The sequence below is a fragment of the Pteropus medius genome, unplaced genomic scaffold, assembly GCF_902729225.1.
Source record: "Pteropus medius unplaced genomic scaffold, Ma_sr-lr_union100, whole genome shotgun sequence".
NCBI lineage: Eukaryota > Metazoa > Chordata > Mammalia > Chiroptera > Pteropodidae > Pteropus > Pteropus medius.
In genome coordinates, this window is record NW_024344240.1 from 26,786,524 (window position 1) to 26,809,760 (window position 23,237).

A 23,237-nucleotide genomic window follows, 5' to 3' on the forward strand; every position below is an offset into this window, starting at 1 on the left:
TGTATCCTGAAAAGGTTCCAGGCCTTTTCCATGTGTCTCCCTCCCTCAGCTACTCTTTGCCAGCTGGTCTCTTTCCTTCCAGCCATCCCTGATGGAGCTTTGGACATGGCCATCCGTGCTGACGAGACAGGGAGTGAGGAGGACCTATATGAGGATGTGTACAGCTCCAGCCACCATTACAGCCACTCTGGAGGGGGCGGTGAGCAGCTGGCCATCAATGAGGTAGGGTCAGAACTGTGTGGGTAAAGGGAGGGTGCTGGGACAGATGGTCTGGCCATCAAGGTGACTCTAGCACATTCATGCATGCCTAGATGTCCTCAGTCCCTGTATTCTAAGCAAATGACAGTGGCAGCAGTGTGTACACAGCACAGTTTCAGCCTGTGGCACTCAGTTTAGGATATGGTGCCCACCAGTAGAACTTGTCCAAATACAGGACTCTCCCTTGTGCCATCATGGGGCCTTCAGGGGACCCAGAATAGCAGACTGGACATCCAGGACCTATGATGTAAGAGTGCTGCTCTGTCCTACTAAGTAGCCTTTATAAAGCCATCCTGGATGGAAGAAGCTCCACTTGGTAGAAGGGAAGCCCTTGACCCTCCAATAAGTTGGCTGGGCAGGAGACTTGGAACAAGGTAAATGAGAACTGATATCTTTCCTATTGACTCCAAGAGTTCAAAAAGTATTGCTGTGGCTATCAGAACAGTGTACAAGGTAATTTTTAAAATTTTCTTTCATTTTTTTTCTTTTGCCATTTCTACCTTAGCAGAAGAAATTAGTAAGAAACTTCATCTAAGCAAAACTGGTTCTCATACCAAGTTCTCCTTTTCTCCTTTCGCATTTTCCAAAGAGAGATAAATTTTGAAACCTGGATTCTTCTCCATTTTTCTCAATTGTTGTCCTGTTTTCTCCCCCTCTTTAATTTAGAGGGGTCTGTTGGACATAACATGGTAGTTGTTAATTGGCCCAAGTACACATCCATAACACCAGGTTCTCCTCCTAGTCAGGATACATCATGTATTTCTGCTTCGTTAAAACCAGAATCTGATTACCCAGGATCTTGCAGCACCCAGAGATTTTTTTCCCTCAGGAGGGGATCAATTTACAATTAGCCTTTAACATTCCTATGAATGAATGGGCCGGTAGGTTTCTCAGAAACCCTTAAGGAGTGTGTTGTCCTCATTATCTACTCATTATCTACTCAACAGATGGGCAGACTGTAGATGGTGTGTGAACTGTTCTTAAAGGCCCAGCTCCAAATAATGATTTTTAAAAGCCATCCAGTAGAGCTTTATTCAAAATCCATGATGCATAAGGAATAAATATCCAAATAAGTTTTTTCCAATAAAGCCTTCCTTTAAGTGCTTCTCATAAGCTATTTTAAATGGAAGGTGTTCTAAAATTATGTCATCTTAAGCAGAATTTACAGAAAAGGTTTCGCTTTTCCTTGAAGCCTCAGGCTTCCCTCCTCAGTCTTGGGCCCCAGCCTGGTGGGAGGCAGCAGGTGCAGGGGGAGAACCTGGGCATTGGAGCCCCTCAGAACCTCCCAGTTACCAGTGTGAGAAGGTAATTCTCTGAACACTGGTTCACTTACTGTAAAATAGGATAACCAAGAGGTTATATGAGGACTGACTGAAATAATGAATGTAGGTAACCTGACGCGTGATGGGTTCTCAATAAATCTCCAATGACATGGACGTTAACCAAGAGGGAACACTAAAATAAAGCTTTTAGGGACTCTGAAGAGGTGTGAGGTTATTTGGTGGCTATCAGTTCTGCATTGTTAGAGTTCTTGTGTCTACTTTTTATAGTCGTGTCTCGTACCTGATGGTAAAATTCTTCTGGTCTATAACATCTTGCTGCTGGTGAGGTGGTGCCAGTGGGGCCTTGGACAAGGAAAGACAAGAGCCAGGACTGCTCTAAAAGTACAAAAAGGCTCTGGCAGAGGGTACCTTTATGAGGGAAATGCAGGAAATTTAGATTATAAATTATATAGCACCATTTTGGCTTGCTTAGAAAATTGTTTTCTGTTTGGTTCAAAGGTCTTTCTTGGTATTTGAGGTCACTAAGTAGACTGGGTGGTGATGTTGTAGGTGATGTTGAGGGCTCAGTGCTTTCCAAGGTACTTGTCTTCCCTGGAATCTCAGGGAAGGACATGTAACATTGCACAGGAGGACTGCCCAGTTATACTGAGGAAGTCAGGCTGAGAAGCCCCTATCTAGTGACGCAGCAAGCTAATGCAGGTGAAGGCTGGGCTCCTGACTTGGCCGTGCTCACCAGACTGCTCTCCCTCATGAGACCCGCCAATACTTCTAGATACTTGTATAGAAAGCCCAAGAAATGCTGCTTTGAAAGGGGCAGCCCTGCATGAAGGGCAGGGCCTGGGTTTGGAGGCTGACATCCCTGGGTCTGACCCCCGTCCTGCCACTGGCTAGTGGAGGACCTGCGGCAAGTTATTCCCTTCTCAGAGCCTATTTCCTCGCTTTGGGTGGATGTGGCACCTGAGTCCCACTGGCGACTGTGAAAGGGTGTTTTGGGTACTCGAGAAAGGTAGTACCTGTTACGATTCATAGGCAGCCTTAAATAGACTTACTTTATCAGAAACTTCGAAGAGATGTAAAGGGTGATTCTCCTTGATGAGCTGATTCACTTGGCCTTCTAAGGGCAGCAACATCCTACTGTGAACTCCCTGATGCCTCTGGCACTCACCGCTGTCTCACATGTATGGCAAGAAGGTTTGCTGGGGTCACCTGAGTTTCATACTTGGAGATTATAGAAACAACAGACGTCAGAGAAAAGTACAGGACTGTGAGTCATCTGGCCACCAGCACACCCAGAGCAGCTTTCCTCTTCCAACACAAAGCCATGACATTGGGGTTCAGCCCTCATTTGTCTCAGACACCTGCATCTCCTGTCCTCAGCAGACCTGCAGACCGACCTAACTAGCCTGGGTAGGCCACTCCCTGCTGTTTCCTCCACTTACCTTCCCCTCACTGGCATAGCAATCCAGCTTGAACCCCTGAAGGGCTCAGGCCTTTGCTTTAAAGCACTTTGTTTTTGGTCATGAAACACAAAAAGGCTATTGCCACTGTCTTCCCTGTGGTACCCTGCTCAGATCACCAGGATCTAAAAGCCAGGTGCCTCTGGGGCAGGGTGGAGGCCACCTCTCAGTCCTTGGTCCTCGCCCAGATTCAGAGTTTTTTCTGCCACATTAAACCTTCTCTGGGCTGCTCAGCTGCACAGGAAACAGAGGCTTTGTCCCAGAACTGGGCCATGGCTGAAACCCTAAAATGCGCCCCTTGGGGTAACACAGCTGCAGGCAGGGTGCTGCAGGCAGGGTGCTACAGACTTATTGCACTCAGCACTGTGCTAACTAGTGGGTTCCGAACTTCCCTGCTCAGAGACCTGAGAACACTCAGGCCTCTGTGCCCTGCTTCCTGGGTGTCTGATGGCTCTGGAACCACAGGGGCACCATGAAACATTGGACTCAGGTCCACACCCCATGAAAGGGCATGTCACATAGTCACTGGGATTAGAGGTGGCTGGGACCTGCTTTCTGTTCCCCCACAATCATCCTGAGAGCTTAATGGTACAAATACTGGGCTTAGTTTTCAGAAGGACTGGACAGGAACAGAAAGAAGACTATTTTCCCCGAACCAGACAGATGGGGCCTGGCTGAACTTTCAAATCTGTGGGAGGCAGACAGCCTTTCCAGACATATTCCCAACCCTCCTCTGACACACACACATATCACACATCTACTTGGGTCTTCAGTAGGAGGATTTGTCTATATTCACTCACATGCATGGAGTGCTATATGGAAACTTGAATATACAGAGACAAAGTCACCTACATGTTAACACTATCCTCTGAATGTATTCCATGGCTCCTCCTGCCCCAGGAGTCACAGGGCTAAGCATGGAGCCTGAAAATCTCTGCTCACTTCTGAACTGCTTTTAAGTCTCCTCAGCCCCATCAACTGCAGCCTTCTGATCCATCAGAGAGGCATGGTGACTGTGACAGAGCTCACCGTTATGGATGAAATGAGAGACACCTACACATGATCCTTGAACCCTTACATGGTTAAGCTCTGTAGACAGTGGAAATCCCTCTTTTGGAAAGCTGCTGAACCACATGCAGAAGAATTAAATTCTATCCTTATCTCACATCATATACAAAAATCAACTAGAAATAGGTTAAAAACTTAAACATAAGACCTGAAACCATAAGAATACCACAAGAAAACAGGAAAAGCTTCTTGACATTGGTCTGGGCAATGGTATTTTGGATATGATACCAAAAGCACAGGTAACGAATGCAAAAATAGACAAGTGGGATTGCATCAAACTCAAAAGCTTCTGTAAAGCTGAGAAAATGATCAACAGAATGAAAAGCCAACCTATGGAATGGGAGAATATATTTGCAAACCTTATATCTGATAAAGGGTTATACCCAAAATATATAAATAACTCATACAACTCAATAGTAAAAAATTCAATTTAAACATAGGCAAAAGACCTAAATAGACAGTTATTAAAAGAAGACATACAAATGGCCAACATTTATATGAAAAGATGCTCAATATTACTAATCATCAGGGAAATGCAATCAAAACCACAGTGAGATCACCTCACGCCTGTTATAATGGCTGTTATCAAAAAGATAAAAGAGAAGTATTGGTGAGGATGTGGACTGTTGGTGGGATTGTAAATTTGGCACAACCACTATGGAAAACACTAGGGAGAGTCCTCGAAAAGTTAAAAACAGAACTACCATGTGACCCAGTAATCCCACTTCTGGGTATATATCCAAAGGAAATAAAATCAGGATTTCAAAGAGATATCTGCACTCCCATGTTCATTACAGCGTTATTCACAATAGCCAAGATACAGAAACAACATAATGTCCTTCAACAGAAAAATGGATAAAGAAAAAGTGGTACATACATACAATGGAATATTATTCAGCCTTAAAAAAAGATGGAAATCCGGCCCTTTGCTACAACATGGATGGAAACAGAGGACATCATGCTAAGCAAAGTAAGCCAGACAGATATAGACAAATACTGTATGTTCTCGCTTACAAGGGGAATCTAATAATCAAACTCAGAAGCAGAGTAGAAATGTTGGTTGCCAGGAGCTAGGGGAGGAGGAAATGGGAAAATGTTGGTCATAGGGTACAGTTATAGTTAAGTGGGAAGAACAAATTCTGGAGATCTAATGTGCAGCATGGTGACTACAGTTCAGTACTGTATCATACACTTGACATTTTCTGAGGATAGATGTCAAGTGTTGTCACCACACACTCAAAGCCAGTAAGTATGTGAGGTGAATTGATATGGCAATTAGCTTGATTGTGGTGATTATTTCACAATGTATATGTATAGCAAAATAACAAGTTGTACACCTTAAATATATACGATTTTTACTTGTCAATTTACCTCAGTAAAACTGGAGGTGGGAGTGGTTAGCAGTGAAGAAGCCAGCTGCTTTGGAATAAAATGCTCCTCTGATGGGCAAGGTCAGTGAGGAGAGATCCTGAGTCAGGACCTTCCCGGAGTGCCTCAACCTGGATCAGCCTCAGACTGTCCAGAGTCCAAAGCCTGGCTCCACCATCCTTGTATTCCTGTGTGATTTTATGACTATGCACATTCCTTGATCTTTCAGAGGCTCATTTATTCATCGGTGTAGTGGGGGCCAAGGGCAGTTCTCGGTGTTAGGAATCAGAACTCCTGTCCCTTCCTCAAAGCTCAGGTATGCTTTGAGAGCCACCGTAGTCATCTGTGCGCCTGGCTGTCCAGAGGCCAGCACCGCTCAATCGGCTGCGTGGAAGGTCCTTGAGCCCTCCCACGGAGGGCAGAGCGCTGTGGTCGCCTGAGCTGGGGTGGCCCACCCCGCTCGCCCCGCCTAGGGGCTGGGCTCCGGGATGGGAGCCGAGGCGCGCACGTGCGGCCTGCGCTAAAGAAGCCGGCCTGCGTGCGCGGCGGCTCCGCCTACTGTGGGCGCTCGCGGCCCTGCTCGCGCCCCAGCGGCGCGGGCTCTCTGGGCGCGAAGCGGAGGCAGCGCGCTATGGCCAGGGCCCCGCAGGGCCGGCGCCGCGCCGCGGCCCCTGGAAGCGCCCTGCGCGCCGTGTTGCGCTGCAACCTACCCCCAGGGGCCCAGCGCGTGGTGGTCTTCGCTGTGCTGGCTCTCCTCGTCCTCATCAACGTCGTGCTAGTCTTCCTGCTGGCCTTCCGCTGACCGCCGAGCCAAGCGCTGCGAGCTCCTCCGGGTGAGTTGCGCACCTCCAGCACCGCAGGTCTCTCCTTCCAGCCCCGCCCAGCGGTGTCTGTCCCCTCCCAACAGTGGCCCGAGGTGAAGCGGTAGGCGGCTGGGTCTGGCCCCTCGCGTCTCATACCGACGCCACCCCAGGAAGGCCTCCCCTGCTCGCCTGGGGGTGCGGGTCGCGGTCCTGAGGAGACTTGGGGCTGTGGTGACATGTGCCACGGCCCCTTCCGTCGTGTGTGTGTGTGTGTGTGTGTGTGTGTGTGTGTGTGGTTAGAGGGGAGAGGAGAGAGAGAGGAGGAGAGAGTGGGAGAGAGGGGGAGAGAGAGGAGAGAGAGAGAGAGAGGAGAGAGAGAAGAGAGAGAGAGAGAGAGAGAGAGAGAGAGAGAGAGAGAGAGAGAGAGAGAGAGAGAGAGAAACAGAAACAGACTAAAATGGCGCATCTCTGTGGGTAACTGAAGATGTGGATGCAGCTGTGGCCTGTGCTGCTGTGGTTGTCTGGGAACTGCGCATGTGACTACCGTGTGAGTGGAACTGGACATGTGTGTGGAAGAGGAGCAGGTTCCCCTGCACATATTACCTCCTTTTCCCATTTTAGGTCTTAACTCTAAGTGGTCTCAGTTAGCATGCCCCCACTACAGGCAGAGCCCCGCCTTGTAGTGTGCGCTCTGAACAGCCCCCAGCGCTGGCTGTGGAAGGGCTTGGGGAGTTGAGTTCCTAGACTGTCAGTTGGAATCTTCCACCATCCTGCATGTGTGAGAGAGAAGGTGAAGCAGGGTGGGAAGGGTGGTGTGTGGTCATCAGGGAGCACTTTGAGGCAGAGCCTGGTTTCTCCCGACCTCTCAAAACCTCAGGGGCACAGGAGGGGTCCCTGTAACCTGCCCCTGGCTTATTTTGGTCTTGAACTTGCTCTTCCACTGGGAGAGTCTCCCACCTGTCCCCACATAAACACCCCATACCTCAAAGCCAGCTTCTCCCCACTGCCAAGAGCAAGCCATAACCCTCACCTCTTGGCCTGCTGGGGTTGAGTCTTTGCTTCCGTGCAGCTGCACCTTGGACAGAGCGGGCCTTGAAGGGCCTTTGCCCAGAAACCTGCTCAGTGTGGGCCCTGGGGGTATCTGGGCTGTCCTTGAGATAGAATGCACCTCTAACCCCGTGGAACTACATTGTTTTGGTGATATCACATAAATGATTAATGTCATTGCTGTAACTCATCAGACTGCTTCCCATTTGTGGATCTATACAAGAGCTTTTTCACTTAGCTGGAGCACATTTTTACTGTGGGCCTTGATGGGGACTAAGGTACTGGAATATCAAGGGAGTTGCTTTTAGCTGTGTGTCTATCAAGTGCCTCTTGCACTGGCAAGGTACTGAGACAAGGAAGTGACAAAAGCGACCGACCCCTCCCCATCACCACCAATGGCTTCCAGATGACTGGACAGGGCAGGTATGGGGGCCTGTCCATAAAGGTGTAGGGAACTTTGGTCTCTGGGAAGCCCTGTCTCTGTCCCATACCTGTGCCCTTCCCCACAGCTATGCAGGAAACCATGTGTAAGATGGCATCTCTCTGCAAGGGCTGGCAGAATAAAGCTGGGGTAGGAGGCACCAGACCATTTAAGAGGGACTTTAGCTCAGGGCTTACTTGAGGGAAGCTGGGACAGGGGTAGATCTGATTAATATCAGGTGGGAACAACCTGGAACAGGAAACAGTTGCACAGCTGGGTTGTGTGGGAACAGGAAACAGTTGCACAGCTGGGTTACTTTCTCTTGCATCTGCTCTAGCAGTGAAGGCAGCCTCCCATGCTGTCCTAGGGACTTGTGTGTGCAGCTGTTGTGAACTGAGGATGGACAGAATCCACAACCTGTTCTCAGGAGATCAAAGTGTAGCAGCATACAATAGTAAGCTGGATGTGTGCTGGCAAATGCATGTCAAAAGGGAGTCTTAGAGCACCTACATCTCTCTAGGAGCAAAACTACAAAGCTTAAACATTAAGTTTTATTTCCTGCTGGATCCAAACTTCAGTTTACCCAAGAAGCTCCAAGAATGAATCCTTCCATTGTCTGGGTAACTGATTACTCCAAACATACAAATCTTCCTGATTCACATACTTGCCTGAGGTCACACATGCCCTTGGTCCTGATGCTCATGCTAACCCATGGTCACACGCTCCCCCTTTCCTGATGCTCACTTACTCATGGTCACACATGCCTTGTGTCCTGATGCTTCAGTCACTTGTGGTCACACACACACTCTGTTCTGACGCTCACACTCACCCATGGTCACTGCTGCCCAGACTCTTATCGGCTCACCCAGACCACCTTTGAGTACTCTGCTTCTTTCTTGTCCTCAGGCCAGACCCTCAAGGCCAGGTGTCATGGCCTGCTTGTGTGTAGTGTGCACTGCAGCTTGGCCTGTTGAGTGTCTGCTCCCTACATGTAGCAGCCTGGTTCCTCTCATGTGGCCCGCTGAATCCTTTTGTCTCACCTTGTCTTCATTGGAGCCAGCTCATGATCCTGGGGCCAGGCATCTCTGCAGAAGAGGATGTGCCTGTAGTAGGTCTTTTTAGCTGGATTGTTGCAGTGGTCCCTTGAGACTTTCAGCCCTCCAGGAATAGCCAGCCCAATGCTCTGTGCCCAGGGTCCCTGGGTGGGCCTCAGGACTCTGCAGCCCCTAAGCACCTGCTGCATGTGAGAGTAGGTGTACACTAGGCTGTAAATTATTCTGAAGAGTGGTTTCATCAGGGTTTGGAGATTTCACCGCCCCCTTCCCCCAGAAAGCATAAAGAACTGATGGTTTCTGAATGGGCTTGCTCAGGCTCTATCTGGAGAAAAGGCCCAGTCTAAGTGGGTTCTTGTGCCCAGTCAACCCACCCATCACCCCTCGTCTTGCCCAGTCAAGGCATGGTGGACACTGTTAGACAGCTAACAGGTGTGAGACAGACTGGAACTCACCCAGCCAGTCCTGTTCAGCCCTTTTTGCGTTTCATTTTGATGTGAGGGTGAGCATGCACACTGCCTGAAAGCACTCAGGGAAGGCCCCACTGGGCCTGAAGTCAAGGGAGTAAACACCCCTGTGGGGGGCAGGGTAGGAAGCTCAGAGGGCCTGTCTGGTGATGCCCAAGGCCTGAACTGCTTAGCCAAAGAGCCAGCCCATAGCTGTGACAATCAGGGTCACACTTGGTCCCAGCAGAGAGGGATATGGACTTCAGCTCCCATGCAGTCTTCTCAGCCCACCCCCATCTTGCCCTAAACCCCCAGAGCCATCATTCGAGGAGCAGAAGCCGAGCCCACATTCCAGGAAAGCAGGTGTCAGCCCAATGGTAAATGGATCTGGAAGCACAAGGGCTGTCTGGGAGGGTGCAGTCTCTCTCCCTCTCAGGGACGTGGTGTGAGGTCCATGACCACGCAGGAGGACAGATCCATGCCAGTTATTTTAGCAGAGAGAAATTAATATAAAGGTTGTTAGCCAGATATAAAGTGGTTGACTTTGTAGCCAAGTGCACAAAAACAATCCAGAGGTATGTATTACAGAGGTAGCAATTGCAAGATGTACCTACCTCTCCCAGAACTAGGGAATAAAGGAAGGGGTTGGAATAATTAGAACTGAGAATCCTGTGGGCTTGGTACCTAGAATTCTGAGGAGGGGTGCTGCTTGGCTGGTGCTGATTGTAGGGGAAGTGGGATGCCATGAAACTAGTTCTGCAAGTGTTCAAAAATCTGCAAACCGGATCCAGCTACTGCATTGGCTGGGCACCATCACACCTGGGTGAAGCAGCATTATTGCTTGTCAGGTAACCTCAAAGGTACTAGAAGTCTACAAGAAGCCACCAGAAAGGGGCAAGCCCCTTCTTCCTCCAGCTTTGTGGTACCCTCTAATACCACATTGGGAGACTCTAACAGGGAGCAGCTGGCACAGCAGAAATTCAGCTTGCAGTGCCCTAGCCCCAGTATCATAGAGCAGAGCAGAAATGATGGGTAAAGCTGAGAGGCAATAGTTTCATCACTAGCCCAATGGGGACGGAAGGAAGGTGTGCACTATACAGGGGAGCAAGTAACATGCTTGACCCTCAGATTCTGTGTCTCACTAAGATTCTAGTGGTCAAGTTCACTTCAGCTTCATCATGAGCCCTGCCAGTCTAGACATGCCCAGGGCATAATCCTGTTTCTGGAAAAGCAGCTGGCTCAGAGGAAGCCTCTGTCTTCTCCTCTGCAACATGAGTCGGGATCCCCTCTTCCCAGGGCTGCTGAGGGCGAGGGGAAAGGGTAGGAGTGCCCTGACCCATGAGGAGGTCCATGGCAGGCAGCCTTACTCCACTGACCTGCCTGTCCATGCCTCTTTCCACAGCTCATCAGTGATGGCAGTGTGGTCTGTGCCGAAGCACTCTGGGACCACGTCACCATGGATGACCAGGAACTGGGATTCAAAGCTGGGGAAGTCATCGAAGTAATGGATGCCACCAACAGAGAGTGGTGGTGGGGCCGTGTCGCTGATGGCGAGGGCTGGTTTCCAGCCAACTTTGTGCGGGTATGACACCTGCCTGAGCTTCTCCCTGGCCCATAGAGAGCCAACTGGCTCTGCTCAGAAATGCAAGCCTGCTCAGAAATGCAAGCTCTGGGCCCGAGGTGCTGGGCATGGACCTCCCACTCATGACTGTGCAGGGACTGCAGGCTGTTAGCTGGGCAGGTGGGTGTCAGGAAGACCAGCACAGGGAGTTGTGACACAGCCTTCTTCCTCCTGTAGAACCAACACCAACCCCTGCTCCCACCCTGCCTTCCAGGGGGCCCTCAAAAGCCAGAGAGAAATGGGTCAGGAATGAAGGTATGTGGATCCCTCTAAGGGAAACCTGCATGTCACAACACCACCACAGATTCGGTTTACCAGGCCTTTACTAAGCTCCGTGCAGAACATACACCTGAGTCCTTAGTTATAAGTTGCAACAGCCCTGGGAACCTCACTTACACCTGAGGAAACTAAGGCATCGACAAATCCTTAGCCCAAGAGATCACAGGAAGAGGACCCAGGTCCTACCTAAGGGGGCTTTTGGATTCCAAGGAAGGAATCCAGGTGCAGACTCCAAAAGGCCAGGCAGAGAGCAGTGGAAAGGAGAGAGCCCAGGTTCTGGGGTTCTGTTGTTTCTCCTTCCCAAATTCCCTAGACCAACTGCCGGCTCTGTACCCCAAGCCTTTTCTAGTTATGGATCAGAGAGCCATCAAGGCCACATCACAGTCCAGTCCACTTTCTTCATGGCCCATAGAGAGCCCAGTACGAACAGGCAGGGATTCAGAAACTACAGTGAGTGTCCACTATTCCAAGTACTGTGCCCAGCACAAGCAGGGTGGGGAGAGAGAGCAGAGCACCCTCAGATGAGGCAGGGGTGATCTCAGATGACACTGACAGCGGCAGTCAGACCTGTTGTCCCTATGTCCAGATGAGCGTTGTTCAAGGGTGGGTGGAGGGGAGTTTCAGTGCACCTTTTGGGATCTCCGAACCCCAGTTCCTCGCGCCACTCGCCACCACAGGGATGCAGGGCGCTGACCAGCAGTGTTGCCTGCAGCTGCGGGTGAACCAGGACGAGCCCGAGGACTACGAAGCACTGCAGGCTGGGGATGGTGGAGCCGAGGGCGGTGGTGCCAAGGCACAGAGCAGCAGGGACCAGATGCGCACCAACGTCATCAATGAGATCCTCAGCACCGAGCAGGACTACATCAAGCACCTGCGCGACATCTGTGAGGTGAGTCCCGCTGTGCTGTGGGGAATGAGGTGGGGTCCAGAGGTGACCTGACCGCCCCACCCCTGTTCCCAGGGCTACATCAGGCAGTGTCGCAAGCGTGCAGACATGTTCAGCGAGGAGCAGCTGCACACCATCTTCGGAAACATAGAGGACATCTACCGATGCCAGAAGGCCTTCGTAAAGGCGCTGGAGCAGAAGTTCAACAGGGAGCAACCCCACCTGAGCGAGCTGGGCGCCTGCTTCCTGGAGCACGTGAGCCCGCTCAAGCCAGGGCTCTTGGCCCAGCCCACCCACCTCTGCTGGAGGCTTCTCTGCCCATAGCCCCCACCTCCCTGCCACACATACACATTGTCTCCAGGCCCCAGCCCACATGTCTGTTGGGAAGTCGACTTGCAGGCTAAGGGCCAGGCAACCTTCTACTCTTCGCAGACACTTCTAGCTCCCACTCCCTCACCTGTCCAACTGTCCTCACCTTTCAAAACTGTTTTAGAGGTGTCTCTGCTTCTGTGGGGGACAGACCAAGTCAGAAAAGGGTCCTTAGAGCAGGATGCTGGGCTCAGCCCCAGAAGGGATTTCCTTGGGCCTGAGTAAAGGGCAGAGGTAGGCTGGGCTGCCTGTTAAGCACTTTAGGGGCTGTTTGTTCATAGCAAATTCTGGAGTTCCTCATACAGTGAGCAAAATGGAATTTATATGTAATTTACAGGGCGTACTTCCACTCCAAATGCTAACTGTATTAGCCCAGGTTCACTGGACTGGTCTGGGTTAGATGGATGGACCCTTTCTGGCCTTGCCCGATAGGGAAGGCACAGGTTTTATCCCTCTCCTGTGGTATTTGTGGGGTGGAACAGAGGATGCCAAGCCCAGCCCTTCAGGGACCACATAGGTTGCTTTCTGGCTACTGCCAGTAGGGGGCTGGGAAGGTCCTGCCACTGGAAAGTGGCAGGAGGAGAACTGAGAAGGGAGACCTTAGTCTGTTCATGCAAGTGTCAGATTGGGGTCCAGTTATTCAGCAGGCAAAGTTGTGACTGGAGAATGGGAACAAGTACTTTATGGACATCCCCTAGTGTGACCATCACAGCAACCCACCACCCGCCAGCAGCTGTTACTGTCCTATTGACTTAAGTCCATGATGTACTAGATCACTAAATGGCAGACCTAGTGGATAAAGCTTAAAAAAAAAAAAAAAAAAAAGACCAGAACTTTGTGAGGAAAAAGGACACTGGGTCAAGAATGAAAACCCAGAAGCACAGCCATGGACCCCTGGCATCCATTTAATCTCTTAATACAGCTCTCTCTCCTTTATGGTCTTGATAGCCCTTCTTTATTAGCATCATTGATTTCACCCAATGATATACAGTCAAAATGCCTTCTGAGGGCCCTGTTGAGAAAGCTGGGTGGTGACAGGGGTATGCACATGCCAGAGTTTTCAGAGGCAGTTTACATCCCTGGGCTGATTTCTGGTAGCTTGTCCTATATATAGTAGATATATAGTAGGTAGACCGAGCATGGGCCCCCTGAGCCCAACTCCTAAATGAAATGAAGAAGCTCCCTTCCTCCCTCCCTCCGCACAAGTGCAGGGTTGCCTGGGAGAGGAGATGTCCATCCTAACCTCCAGCTGTACCCCACAGCAAGCAAACTTCCAGATCTACTCAGAGTATTGCAACAACCACCCCAATGCTTGCGTCGAGCTCTCCCGGCTCACCAAGCTCAGCAAATACGTGTACTTCTTTGAGGCCTGCCGGCTGCTGCAAAAGATGATCGACATCTCCCTGGATGGCTTCCTGCTGACCCCAGTGCAGAAGATCTGCAAGTACCCTCTGCAGCTGGCTGAGCTGCTCAAGTATACACATCCCCAACACAGGTAGGAGGCTGTGAGGGAGGGACAGCAACCTGAGGCTCCTCGCACCTCGGGTCAGCTAGTTTGTTGAGTACCCCTAGTGTGCTGGGCACTGCTATAGGCACTGGGGTGACAGCACAGAGTAAAACCATCCCTTCTCTTGAGAGTTATCATTGCGGTGAGGGAAGAGGGCATAAATAGGATATTATGTTCTGCTCTGACATTTATGGAAGAGATGGGGGTACACACTGACAGGTGAAGAAAATGACAGTCCAAGGGGCACAGCCCCGGAGGGAAGCAGCTCCACAAGGGGCTCCAGAAGGCTGCCATACCTTCTCTACTCTCCACCTCAAAGCCCTCTTCTTTGGTCTGTCTCAGGGATTTCAAGGATGTGGAAGCTGCCTTATATGCCATGAAGAATGTGGCCCAGCTCATCAATGAACGGAAACGGAGACTTGAAAACATCGACAAGATTGCTCAGTGGCAGAGCTCCATAGAGGACTGGGAGGTGACTGTCTGACATCCCCAGAAAATACCTTGGGGCTTGGCTGCTTGCTTTAAAAGCATACTTGCCCCCTGAAAAATCTAGGTGGGAGCTGGGGCAGAGAGCCATGCTCCTGGAGCTAGCAAACAGGAGCTGGTGACCCACGTGAGTACTGAGCCCCAAGCACTTAGTGCTGTCTCTCAGAGCAGACCTAGTGGCCTCTTCTCAGTGAAGAGTGCGGAGGGGAGGGAGGAGCTGACTTGTGTTACAGAGCCACAAGAGGGAAGTAAGATGCTGCTCCCAAAGAGAAACTAGCCTGCCCAGCAAGAGTGGCTGTTCCTCTGCTGTCAGGGAATAGTCCAGAGCCCCAAGTTTTAGTTAACTACTGGGATGCCCAACAGAAGGGTTCAGGCCTGCCCCAGCACCACCTGAAAATGGATCACCACCAGTCAGAGCCCTTGGTTCCATTTACCTGGCTTGCACACTCCCCTTGTATCCTCCAACCTGCCTTCTAAGGCAGCATGGAGGCCTGAACTAATGGTGATGTTCATGTTCTCCAGAGGAATGCCTGTGCTGTTCTCTCTACCCCAACGCACCAGCTACAAAATATTATGAAAATAGATTCCTGGCCCTCACTCTAGAAATACAGAATTAGAATACCTGTGGGTTTTTATTCTTTGTCTTCCTAGAAGTTGGTTCTGGGGCCCAGCCCTGGCTACAAACTCATTTATCCCCAATTGAATGGCTGCCAACTCCTGGCTGTGGTTTGCATTTTCCAGGAGGAAGCCAAAGAGGGCAGGGCTTAGTTTGAAAGTTTGAAGTATGATGATGGGTCTTCAGGTACTAAAGAAGGTACTAAAAGAAGCCCCTATAAGACCGGCCTCAGAGGTGACCTCCAGCAACATCTAATTCTCTAGGGCAGCACCATCCATTCAAAGTATCATGTGAGCCACATGGGGAATTTTACATGTTCTAGTAGCCATCTTAAAAAAGAAAAACAGGTGAAACTAATGTGTTATTTAACTCATATCCAAAATGTCATTTCAACATGTAATCAACATATCATTAGTAAAATATTTCACATACTACATCTTCAAAATCGATATGCATTTTATGTACATGACATCTCAATAGGGATTAGCCATATTGGGCCCCATTTTGCAAAGACAACCAACTGATGGGTCAAACCACCTTTTTATTCCCAAGCCCTCACTGCCCCACCACTTCCTTCAACTTCAAGAGCGATCCTTCCTTTTATGGCCTGCTGCTTGCTGCAAACTCTGGCAGAGTGGGCACCACAGGCAGCCAGAGCCAGTGGCAAGCAATGATAGATGCAGGGTATAGAGCCCAGCTGAGGGGACTTCCTCTTAGCTCCAGGGTTGGGGCATTTAGCTCATTGCTCTCCTTGGGGTAACCCAGGGGGAAGACCTCCTTGTCAGGAGCTCGGAACTCATCTACTCGGGGGAGCTGACTCGTGTTACCCAGCCACAAGCCAGGAGCCAGCAGAGGATGTTTTTTCTCTTTGACCACCAGCTTATCTACTGTAAGAAGGTATCAGAGTTGTTCTTCCTTGCTGGACAGCCTGTTTAGAGCAGGACTGGAGAGTGAAACTGGGGTCTGGGAGCAGCTGCCCAGAGAAAAAGTGCCACACACAGGCAGTTCCTTCCCAGGAGCCCTGAGTACAGCAGGCCCTTCCCTGGTTAGGCCCTTAGGGCCAGGATGAGGGTGGCTTTCTGCAGAGTGAGCCTGGTAGCCCAGGGCCTAGTGCTGTTGAAAACACCCTCCTTCCTGACCCAGCCCACCTAACTTCTCAGGCTGCTTCTCTCCCTATTAATTTCAGCTTCCCCTCCCCACTCCAGGAGTCCTCTGCTCCAGCAGCTTCCCTGTGCTCTCTGTGCCGCTAGTTTCTACTCTTTCAAAACATGGCCCAAATGGCCCTATCCAGAAGCCCTCTTAACATGACTGCTGGCTCTGGGCCTGACCCTCATATACATGGTGCACCCCTCTGCTGTGCAGTATGGGCCCTGGCCCATTGTCTGTTTCCATGGCTGACTCAACGAAACTACAGGTGGCTTAAAGACCCCCAGGCCAGCCAGTAACTTAACTGAAAGAGTGAAGCTCTTCATCATAGGTTTTTGGCACAGTCAGGGTCCGTACCAGGCTCACTCTGCCTTCATGAGGTCATCATCTACTGGGGAGATGGATGTATGGCTCACCAGCCCAGTAAGTGAGGCAGGGCCTTGGACATGGTCAAGAAAACAGTTCAGGCTGGGGAGGGACCTTATAAGCAGGCTGGGCCAACAGCTCACAGCATCTCTGGCAGGACCTTCTGCGCCGTGATGTGCTGTACTATAAGGGCCGAGTGGACATGGATGGCCTAGAGGTGGTGGATCTAGAGGATGGGAAGGACAGAGACCTCCACATGAGCATCAAGAATGCCTTCCGGCTGTATGGTGGCACAACAGGAGAGAGTCACCTGCTGTGTGCCAGGAAGACTGAGCAGAAGCAGCGCTGGCTCAAGGCCTTTGCCAAGGAGAGGGAGCAGGTGCGGCTGGACCAGGAAACAGGTGAGACCCCACTCAGCTTTGCTCCACTCAGGGCCCACCAGACGTCCTCACCCCTGAATGCAAGATCAGGACAACCAGAGGCTGAGACAGCCTGTCCCATAGCCCAAAGCCTTAAGGTTTGGTGAGCCTCCAGGGCACCTTTTGGTTTCAGCCTCAGGGCATGGGTCTACTGGCCTGGTAGAGGGTTTGCTTCCACCACATGCACATACATATGCATACCCTAAAGGGTGGGGCCTTCAGCTCAGTTGCAGGGACCTGGGAGAGCATCTTTCTAGCACAAGAACAGTGAAATGAGAAGTGGGACTGGCCTCCAGAAGTCTGTCCCACCCTCCATGAGGTTATCTCCTCACTGATTCCTCTCCTGTCCATGTGCCTGATCCTCACACTCAGCAATGACCAAGTTGGCTCTTGGCCTGGGAAAATATCTCCATCACAGTGGAGAGAAAGGATACTAGGCACTGGACACGTCAGGGATCAAATGAGAGATGGGGTAGAGCAAGAGAGGATGTGGGGAGGGCCCCGAGAGGGGCACCAGAGTACCGCCTCTACCCAGCTGGCCAAGGCCAGCTGGCTAAGCAGGACTTAAGTCCCTGCAGCGTGATGGCCCCTGAGCACCATGGAAGGTACAGGGTACACAGTGGACTGCATCAGTGCCAAGAAGCAGAAGGCAAGAGGACCATGGGCAGGGGACAAGTGGGAAGTGTAAGAGCAGCCAAGTCTTCACAGGGAAGTGTGCCCCTCCCTCCCAGGCTTCTCCATTACCGAGCTGCAGAGGAAGCAGGCCATGCTGAATGCCAGCAAGCAGCAGGTGGCTAGGAAGCCAAAAGGTAAGCAGGTGGTAGTCCCACCTCCACTCCCAGCAGCCCAGCCCTAGCGATGATCAAACCCCTCTCAGACCCCCAAAACAAACCAGCTAGCACCTGGGTTCTCAGTTACCCATTGCCCTTTGTAGGTTTTTTCCCAAAGGTTAGTGATAAGGGGCCACCAGTGACAAAACCTGTGGCATTATGCAGTTGAGATTCTTGCTGTTGATCCCCTTCAGACCCCCCAGAACAGCACCATTAGTGACACTGCTCACTTCAGGCAAGTCTGCTTTCTGGCAGACATCTTCATAATCACCCGGCAAGGAGCTCACATCTCCATTCTAGAGAGACATGGTCAATGCCTTGCACAGTCTGTGCTATAGGGAAACTCAGGGCCCCATATCTTTCTGGCCCCCTTGCCATCCTCTGCAGGCCCCAGGAGAACAGCCCCACAGGAAGCAAGTTCCTTACAATAGGTGCCTTGGGACAGGCCCTATTCCACCCCTCAACAGTGGAGGATGCCAGTCTGCCCTGTGCCACCGCCATCTATATAACCCTTGCTGTTTTTTCTTATTTAGCCTTCAGCCGACCCTACTATCTGACACGCCAGAAGCACCCAGCACTGACTGCCAGCCTGCCCCAGCAACAGGTCTTGGTGCTGGCAGAGCCCAAGCGGAAGCCATCCACCTTTTGGCACAGCATTAGCCGGCTGGCGCCCTTCCGCAAGTAAGCCCATGCCTCACCCAACTGCACTGTCTGGATCTGCCCTGCCAGTGAGCCTCCAGCTTTTCTTCCCCAAGGCATCCAACCCTCTCTGCCTGTTCAGTAAACTGAAAGTGAGCAGGGCTGAGCAAGGGAATGGCTCTGCCACTAGTATGTACCAGCTCTGCATCCCTGTTCTCAGTTCTTCCTCACCATTGATACACTGTAGATACCAAATGGAGGGAGATAACCACAGCACAGGAACCTCCCGCCACCATCCGGACCTTTGTGTGGCCTCCTAGGAGCCACAGCTCAGAACCACCAGCCAGGCAAAGATGTGACTGGCCACTTCAGACCCGCTTCTTTGAACAGCATCCCTCCTGTCCTCTGGGCAGGAGGCCATCTGCCTTCCACCACTTGGAAAGCTGGGCTGTGTGCCCCTCTGTTCTCTAATTCTCCTTCAGGTCCCCACCTGGTGGTGCCAGACAGCTGGCATTCCTGGAGCATGGGAACCAGGAATTCCATGCACATCTGGCCCCAGAGCCCACCCATTTCACCTCCTAGTCCCTCTATAGACACTCCTAGCTGCTGACACCCTCTTGTGCTGTGTTTATAGTGGAAAAAAACCATAGTCAGCTACATACTTCCATCACTACTGTCTATACGTAGCTGTGCGTTGACTCCAGAAACTGGTTTCGTTTTGTTTGTTTAGATTTTGTTTTTCTAACAATGGAGAAAAAGGATTGTTAGTGATACAGGAAGATTGCCTTACCCTAAATGAGTGTGAGAAGCCATAAAGACTGAGTTCTGTGGCCCAGCATCCAGGACTGACTCACTTACCCAGAGGCTAGTGGGCATGTGAGTTGGAGGGAAGCCCACATCTCACCCGGATGAGGGGCACCGGTGAGTGCAGCCAGGGCCTGGCTTTTGGATGCACAGCACCAAGCTGCCCCTCTAGCCCCTGGGAATTCAGCAGCATGTGGTCACTCTTGCACTATACCTTCTCCCAGCCAGAAACTACATTTACTTTCATAAAGAAACTTGTGAAAAAACACCTGGCTGCTAGCCCTTGTTTTCTGTTAGTGTCTGCATTTTCTCCTCTGTATGCCCACCCTTCCATGTCTCTATCTTCCATATCTCTGCCCCAGGCCTTCCCTTAACCTGGAGGAAGGAGCTCAGCAGTGCCCAGAGGTGGGGTTGGGGCTCACCTAGTTAAGACCATGCCTCAGGGCTTTGGAGAGAGGCTAAGGTGGTCAGGCTGAGTGGCTCCAAGCAGCTAGGACAGAATGGGGTCTGGGAGCTGTCCAGGTGTGGGTTCCAGCTGGCTCAGACCCTCCCTGGCCCTAGGGCCTAGAAGCCCACTCCTTCCCTGACTACTCCCAGTTTTTATTTAGCTGAAGTTAACAAACTGAGTTTGGGGGACAGGCGACCTGTAATCTTTCTGGGTTTCATCATCTTCCTTAGTGAAAGGGGGAACAATGGTCTTCCCAGAAGTACCTGGGCCACGGGAACAAAAGAGGAATGAGGGTGGCTTCCTTCCCCTTCCCTCCTGAGGAAACAGTCCCTATAACCTGCTGGCTCCATATAATTTTACACACTGCCAAGATCAAGAGGACATGGCTTGAGGTGGGAGGCAGCTGAGTACCACAAAGGTCTCTGCCAGAAACTGCTAGATTTCCTAATGAGAGAAGCTACCCCACCTCCCAGCCAGGCAAACCACCTTGAGACAAAACTTATAAGGGAAAAATGAAAACCAAAATATCCAACACAAGTCAATCTTTATTGAAAACTGTAGTATTAATACATAACAACTCTTGTTACAATAAACGTGCTTTTAAGAATTTTAAATCTGAGCTCATCTACTCATCAGATTGCATAAAAAGTTAAAATAGTATGAATTTATACATAATGGACCTGGCTCAGGATGGATGTTCCATTCTTTTTTGATTGACACCTAAGTTCAATGCAGAGGTGAGGGATGCCTTTAACACTGGAAGACAACGCTGACTTAAGCTTTAAAATGTACCAACAGAACGGTCTAAAAAAAACAGTATTTAAAAATCATTTAAAAAAAATTTTTAAGGGACCATTTCCTAGTCAGTCACAACCCATGTGGCTACTTGGGTCTTCTCCTTCGAGTGCCTGTCAGGGTGCACAGGAGTCCCGGCTTCAGATCCAGCCAAACTATTCACTCCTTTGCACAAGGACCCGGGAGACTCCAACAGGATTCAGGAGGCCAAGATGAGCTATCTCCAACACACCAACCCTGGAGCATACCATCTCCTGCAGCTCATTCAGGTTCCCTGGACATGGATCCCCGCCTCTCCTGACCCTGTCCCAAGTTGACTTTTGTTCTGGGGACTCATATAAAGTGACCCCACAGGCTTTCTGTTCTTCAAATGAAGTGGGTGGGGAAAGAGACAAATCCTCTGAAACATGTAAGATAAACTTTGCAAATTACCTGAAAAGATCGGACCCTCCTCTGCAGTGTGTCATCTGCAGTCTACTGAATATGCTACACCTTCAGAAAGCTCAGGTTGAGTAATAAACAGCTCAGGGACACACACACACACACACACGCGCGCGCGCGCACACGCACGCACGCACGCACACATGCACGCACGAGACAAGCCAGAGAAGAGAGTTAAGCAGTCTGTCCTTCCCCTAAGCCAGCCACACTCCACTTTACAGACCCGCCACCCCACCCACCCACTCAGAAAGCACCAGAGAAGAACCAGAAGTTGCCTTCCACCTCAAGCCATGCACCCTTAAACCTGCTCTTGTGCCCGGTGGAGGGTGTCAGACAAGCTGTCTGTGCAATGCCCAGGTTGGTGATGACTGGAGCATCCACCTGTGAGCTACCAGATGGAGAAAAGGATGGCCTATCTGTTCAGAGTAATACTGTTTCCAAATTTTTACAAAAGACAGGAAAAATCTGGATTTCCTTTTTAAAGTAGACCCCGATATTGATGTGGCTGGTGCTGGTGTGTGCTGTCCTTTTACCCCACTGGCAGGCACATTCACAGACACTCATGTGGGATCAACAATGCCATATATTAGCATATCCAAAGTGCCTTAAGAATATATTTCCTCTCATTATTGAAGTGATGATGCCACCAGAGAGTCAGGTGCTGTCTGCCCAGCTGAGAAGAGCAAGATGCTTAATAACCAGGAGCCCAGCCCAAGCCCCAGGACCTCTCTCAACCTTCTTTTTGCACTGCATTTAAGAAACATTCACAGAGTAGCAGCTGGTAGGCCTAATAACAAAACCAACAAGAATGTTCTCAAAAGATTTAACACAAGAGACAGAAAAGGTTCTGGAAGTGGCCCCATGCCTGTTACTACAAATGACCCTGGCCGTGAAGTTGGCCTCCCTTGGCAGCAAGCTGATGGGATCATTGCTCACTCATAGCTAAACATTCAGTCATCCGACCCAGATCCAAGCAAGATTTCCATAAGCGAAGGAATGGACCTCCTAAACCTTAGGGGAGAGGCTGTAAAACAAAAAAGAATTTTAAATATCCATGATGACATCCATGTTTAAAGGAATCAGGTCCTTTGCTTGCCTGCTTCAACTTCTAAAAGAGCTATAATTCAGCTGAAAGACTCTCAAATTAGGCATGTCATACACATACAAAAAAAACAAAATTTCTCTAAATGTTCCACTATTGTGCTTAGGATATTAAATTATGCAACTTTATCACAGGACTTCTATTCCTTAATTTACTGGAAAGAATTTAAAATACTAAAATTACAACCTATGATAGTCTTACGATTCATATGTCCAGATTCTTAGAGGCTTGACAAGATCTACCTTTCACCATATTTGATAGCTGATGTCCTGATGCTATCAAAGTTGAAAGTGTTCCATAACATGAAAGCATTTGATAAAGTCTCCCAACTCAACCTGACAAAAAGAAAAAAAGATTTTTGAAAAATTATAGAAAAAAAGTGTTTACAAAGCTAATGTAAATGGACGGAAATGCAACTCACTCTTCTCTCTTGAAAACACCATTTCACATTCAGTGCTCATGAAAACTCACCCTGTGTGTGCCAAGTCTCAAGCAAGCCTGAAGAAACAGCCTATATGTGTTCTTATAGCTTCTTCCTGAATTCAAACGACTCCACCTTTTACAGGTAGTCCTGTGTGTGTATGTGTGTTTTCCCATTTTGTTGTTTGGGGCTTTTTTAAAGCATACACTAAAATAATATTTTCTCCTATCTATTACACTAAACTGGGGAAACTGACTTCTCTGTTACTTGGTCAGTTCAGCCCCTGGGACCCTTAGAACCTATCAAAATTACAAACTATCCACTATACAGATGGAATTACCAACACAGAGTTTAAGAAATGGACAAACTGTGTGCCCTGGGTAGATGGCTGCTGTGCATGTGTGCACACACACACATTAAGTGCTCATGAAGCAATTTAAAGTACTTATCAGTAAAAACACTATGTTAATAGACGTTAGGAACAGGTAAACTTTACAGTGATCCATGCAAAAATATTCCTAAACTTCTTATAAAATAAAATGTGGAAAAAAATTATAAAGAGTAGTTACTATAAAAAATAAGGTTACCAAAGGCTCAGGGGTCAGGTGTCCCACTCACCAACCAAAGCTGAATGCCAAACCAGAGCTACAGTCCTGACCTAGCAGCCAGAGGCATAAGTAGAGCAGGGTCCCATCCCCAACTAAAGTCCACAGAACTTGAAACAATGGGGTGGAAAAGGGGAAAACACATCCCTACCCTGCCTGACAGACTGCTGAGAGGGAACAAACCCTCTCCCCTTACCCCCTCTGAAAACAACTCTGAGAACAACTCACTCCCATCAACACAAGTTGGGCACATT

General features: G+C 49.9%; 1 protein-coding gene across 7 annotated transcripts in view; it reads left to right on the forward strand.

The window, feature by feature from the left end:
* Positions 1 to 23,237, forward strand: part of ARHGEF4 (Rho guanine nucleotide exchange factor 4) — a 251,905-nt gene extending 228,668 nt beyond the window's left edge. Inside the window, exons 1-13 of one of the 7 annotated variants that reach the window (XM_039869281.1) lie at positions 6,128 to 6,267; positions 10,606 to 10,785; positions 11,002 to 11,079; positions 11,443 to 11,553; positions 11,816 to 11,992; positions 12,065 to 12,244; positions 13,621 to 13,853; positions 14,208 to 14,337; positions 15,733 to 15,864; positions 16,637 to 16,880; positions 17,630 to 17,707; positions 18,262 to 18,409; positions 18,615 to 23,237. In XM_039869281.1, the coding sequence (XP_039725215.1) occupies positions 10,660 to 10,785; positions 11,002 to 11,079; positions 11,443 to 11,553; positions 11,816 to 11,992; positions 12,065 to 12,244; positions 13,621 to 13,853; positions 14,208 to 14,337; positions 15,733 to 15,864; positions 16,637 to 16,880; positions 17,630 to 17,707; positions 18,262 to 18,409; positions 18,615 to 18,687 (1,710 nt within the window). In that variant the 5' untranslated portion in view covers positions 6,128 to 6,267; positions 10,606 to 10,659 and the 3' untranslated portion in view covers positions 18,688 to 23,237. Of the gene's footprint in view, positions 1 to 82; positions 223 to 6,127; positions 6,268 to 10,605; positions 10,786 to 10,817; positions 10,945 to 11,001; positions 11,080 to 11,442; positions 11,554 to 11,780; positions 11,993 to 12,064; positions 12,245 to 13,620; positions 13,854 to 14,207; positions 14,338 to 15,732; positions 15,865 to 16,636; positions 16,881 to 17,629; positions 17,708 to 18,261 lie in introns of those variants that run through there. The other 6 variants (XM_039869280.1, XM_039869282.1, XM_039869283.1 and 3 more) reach the window with 6 other exon arrangements.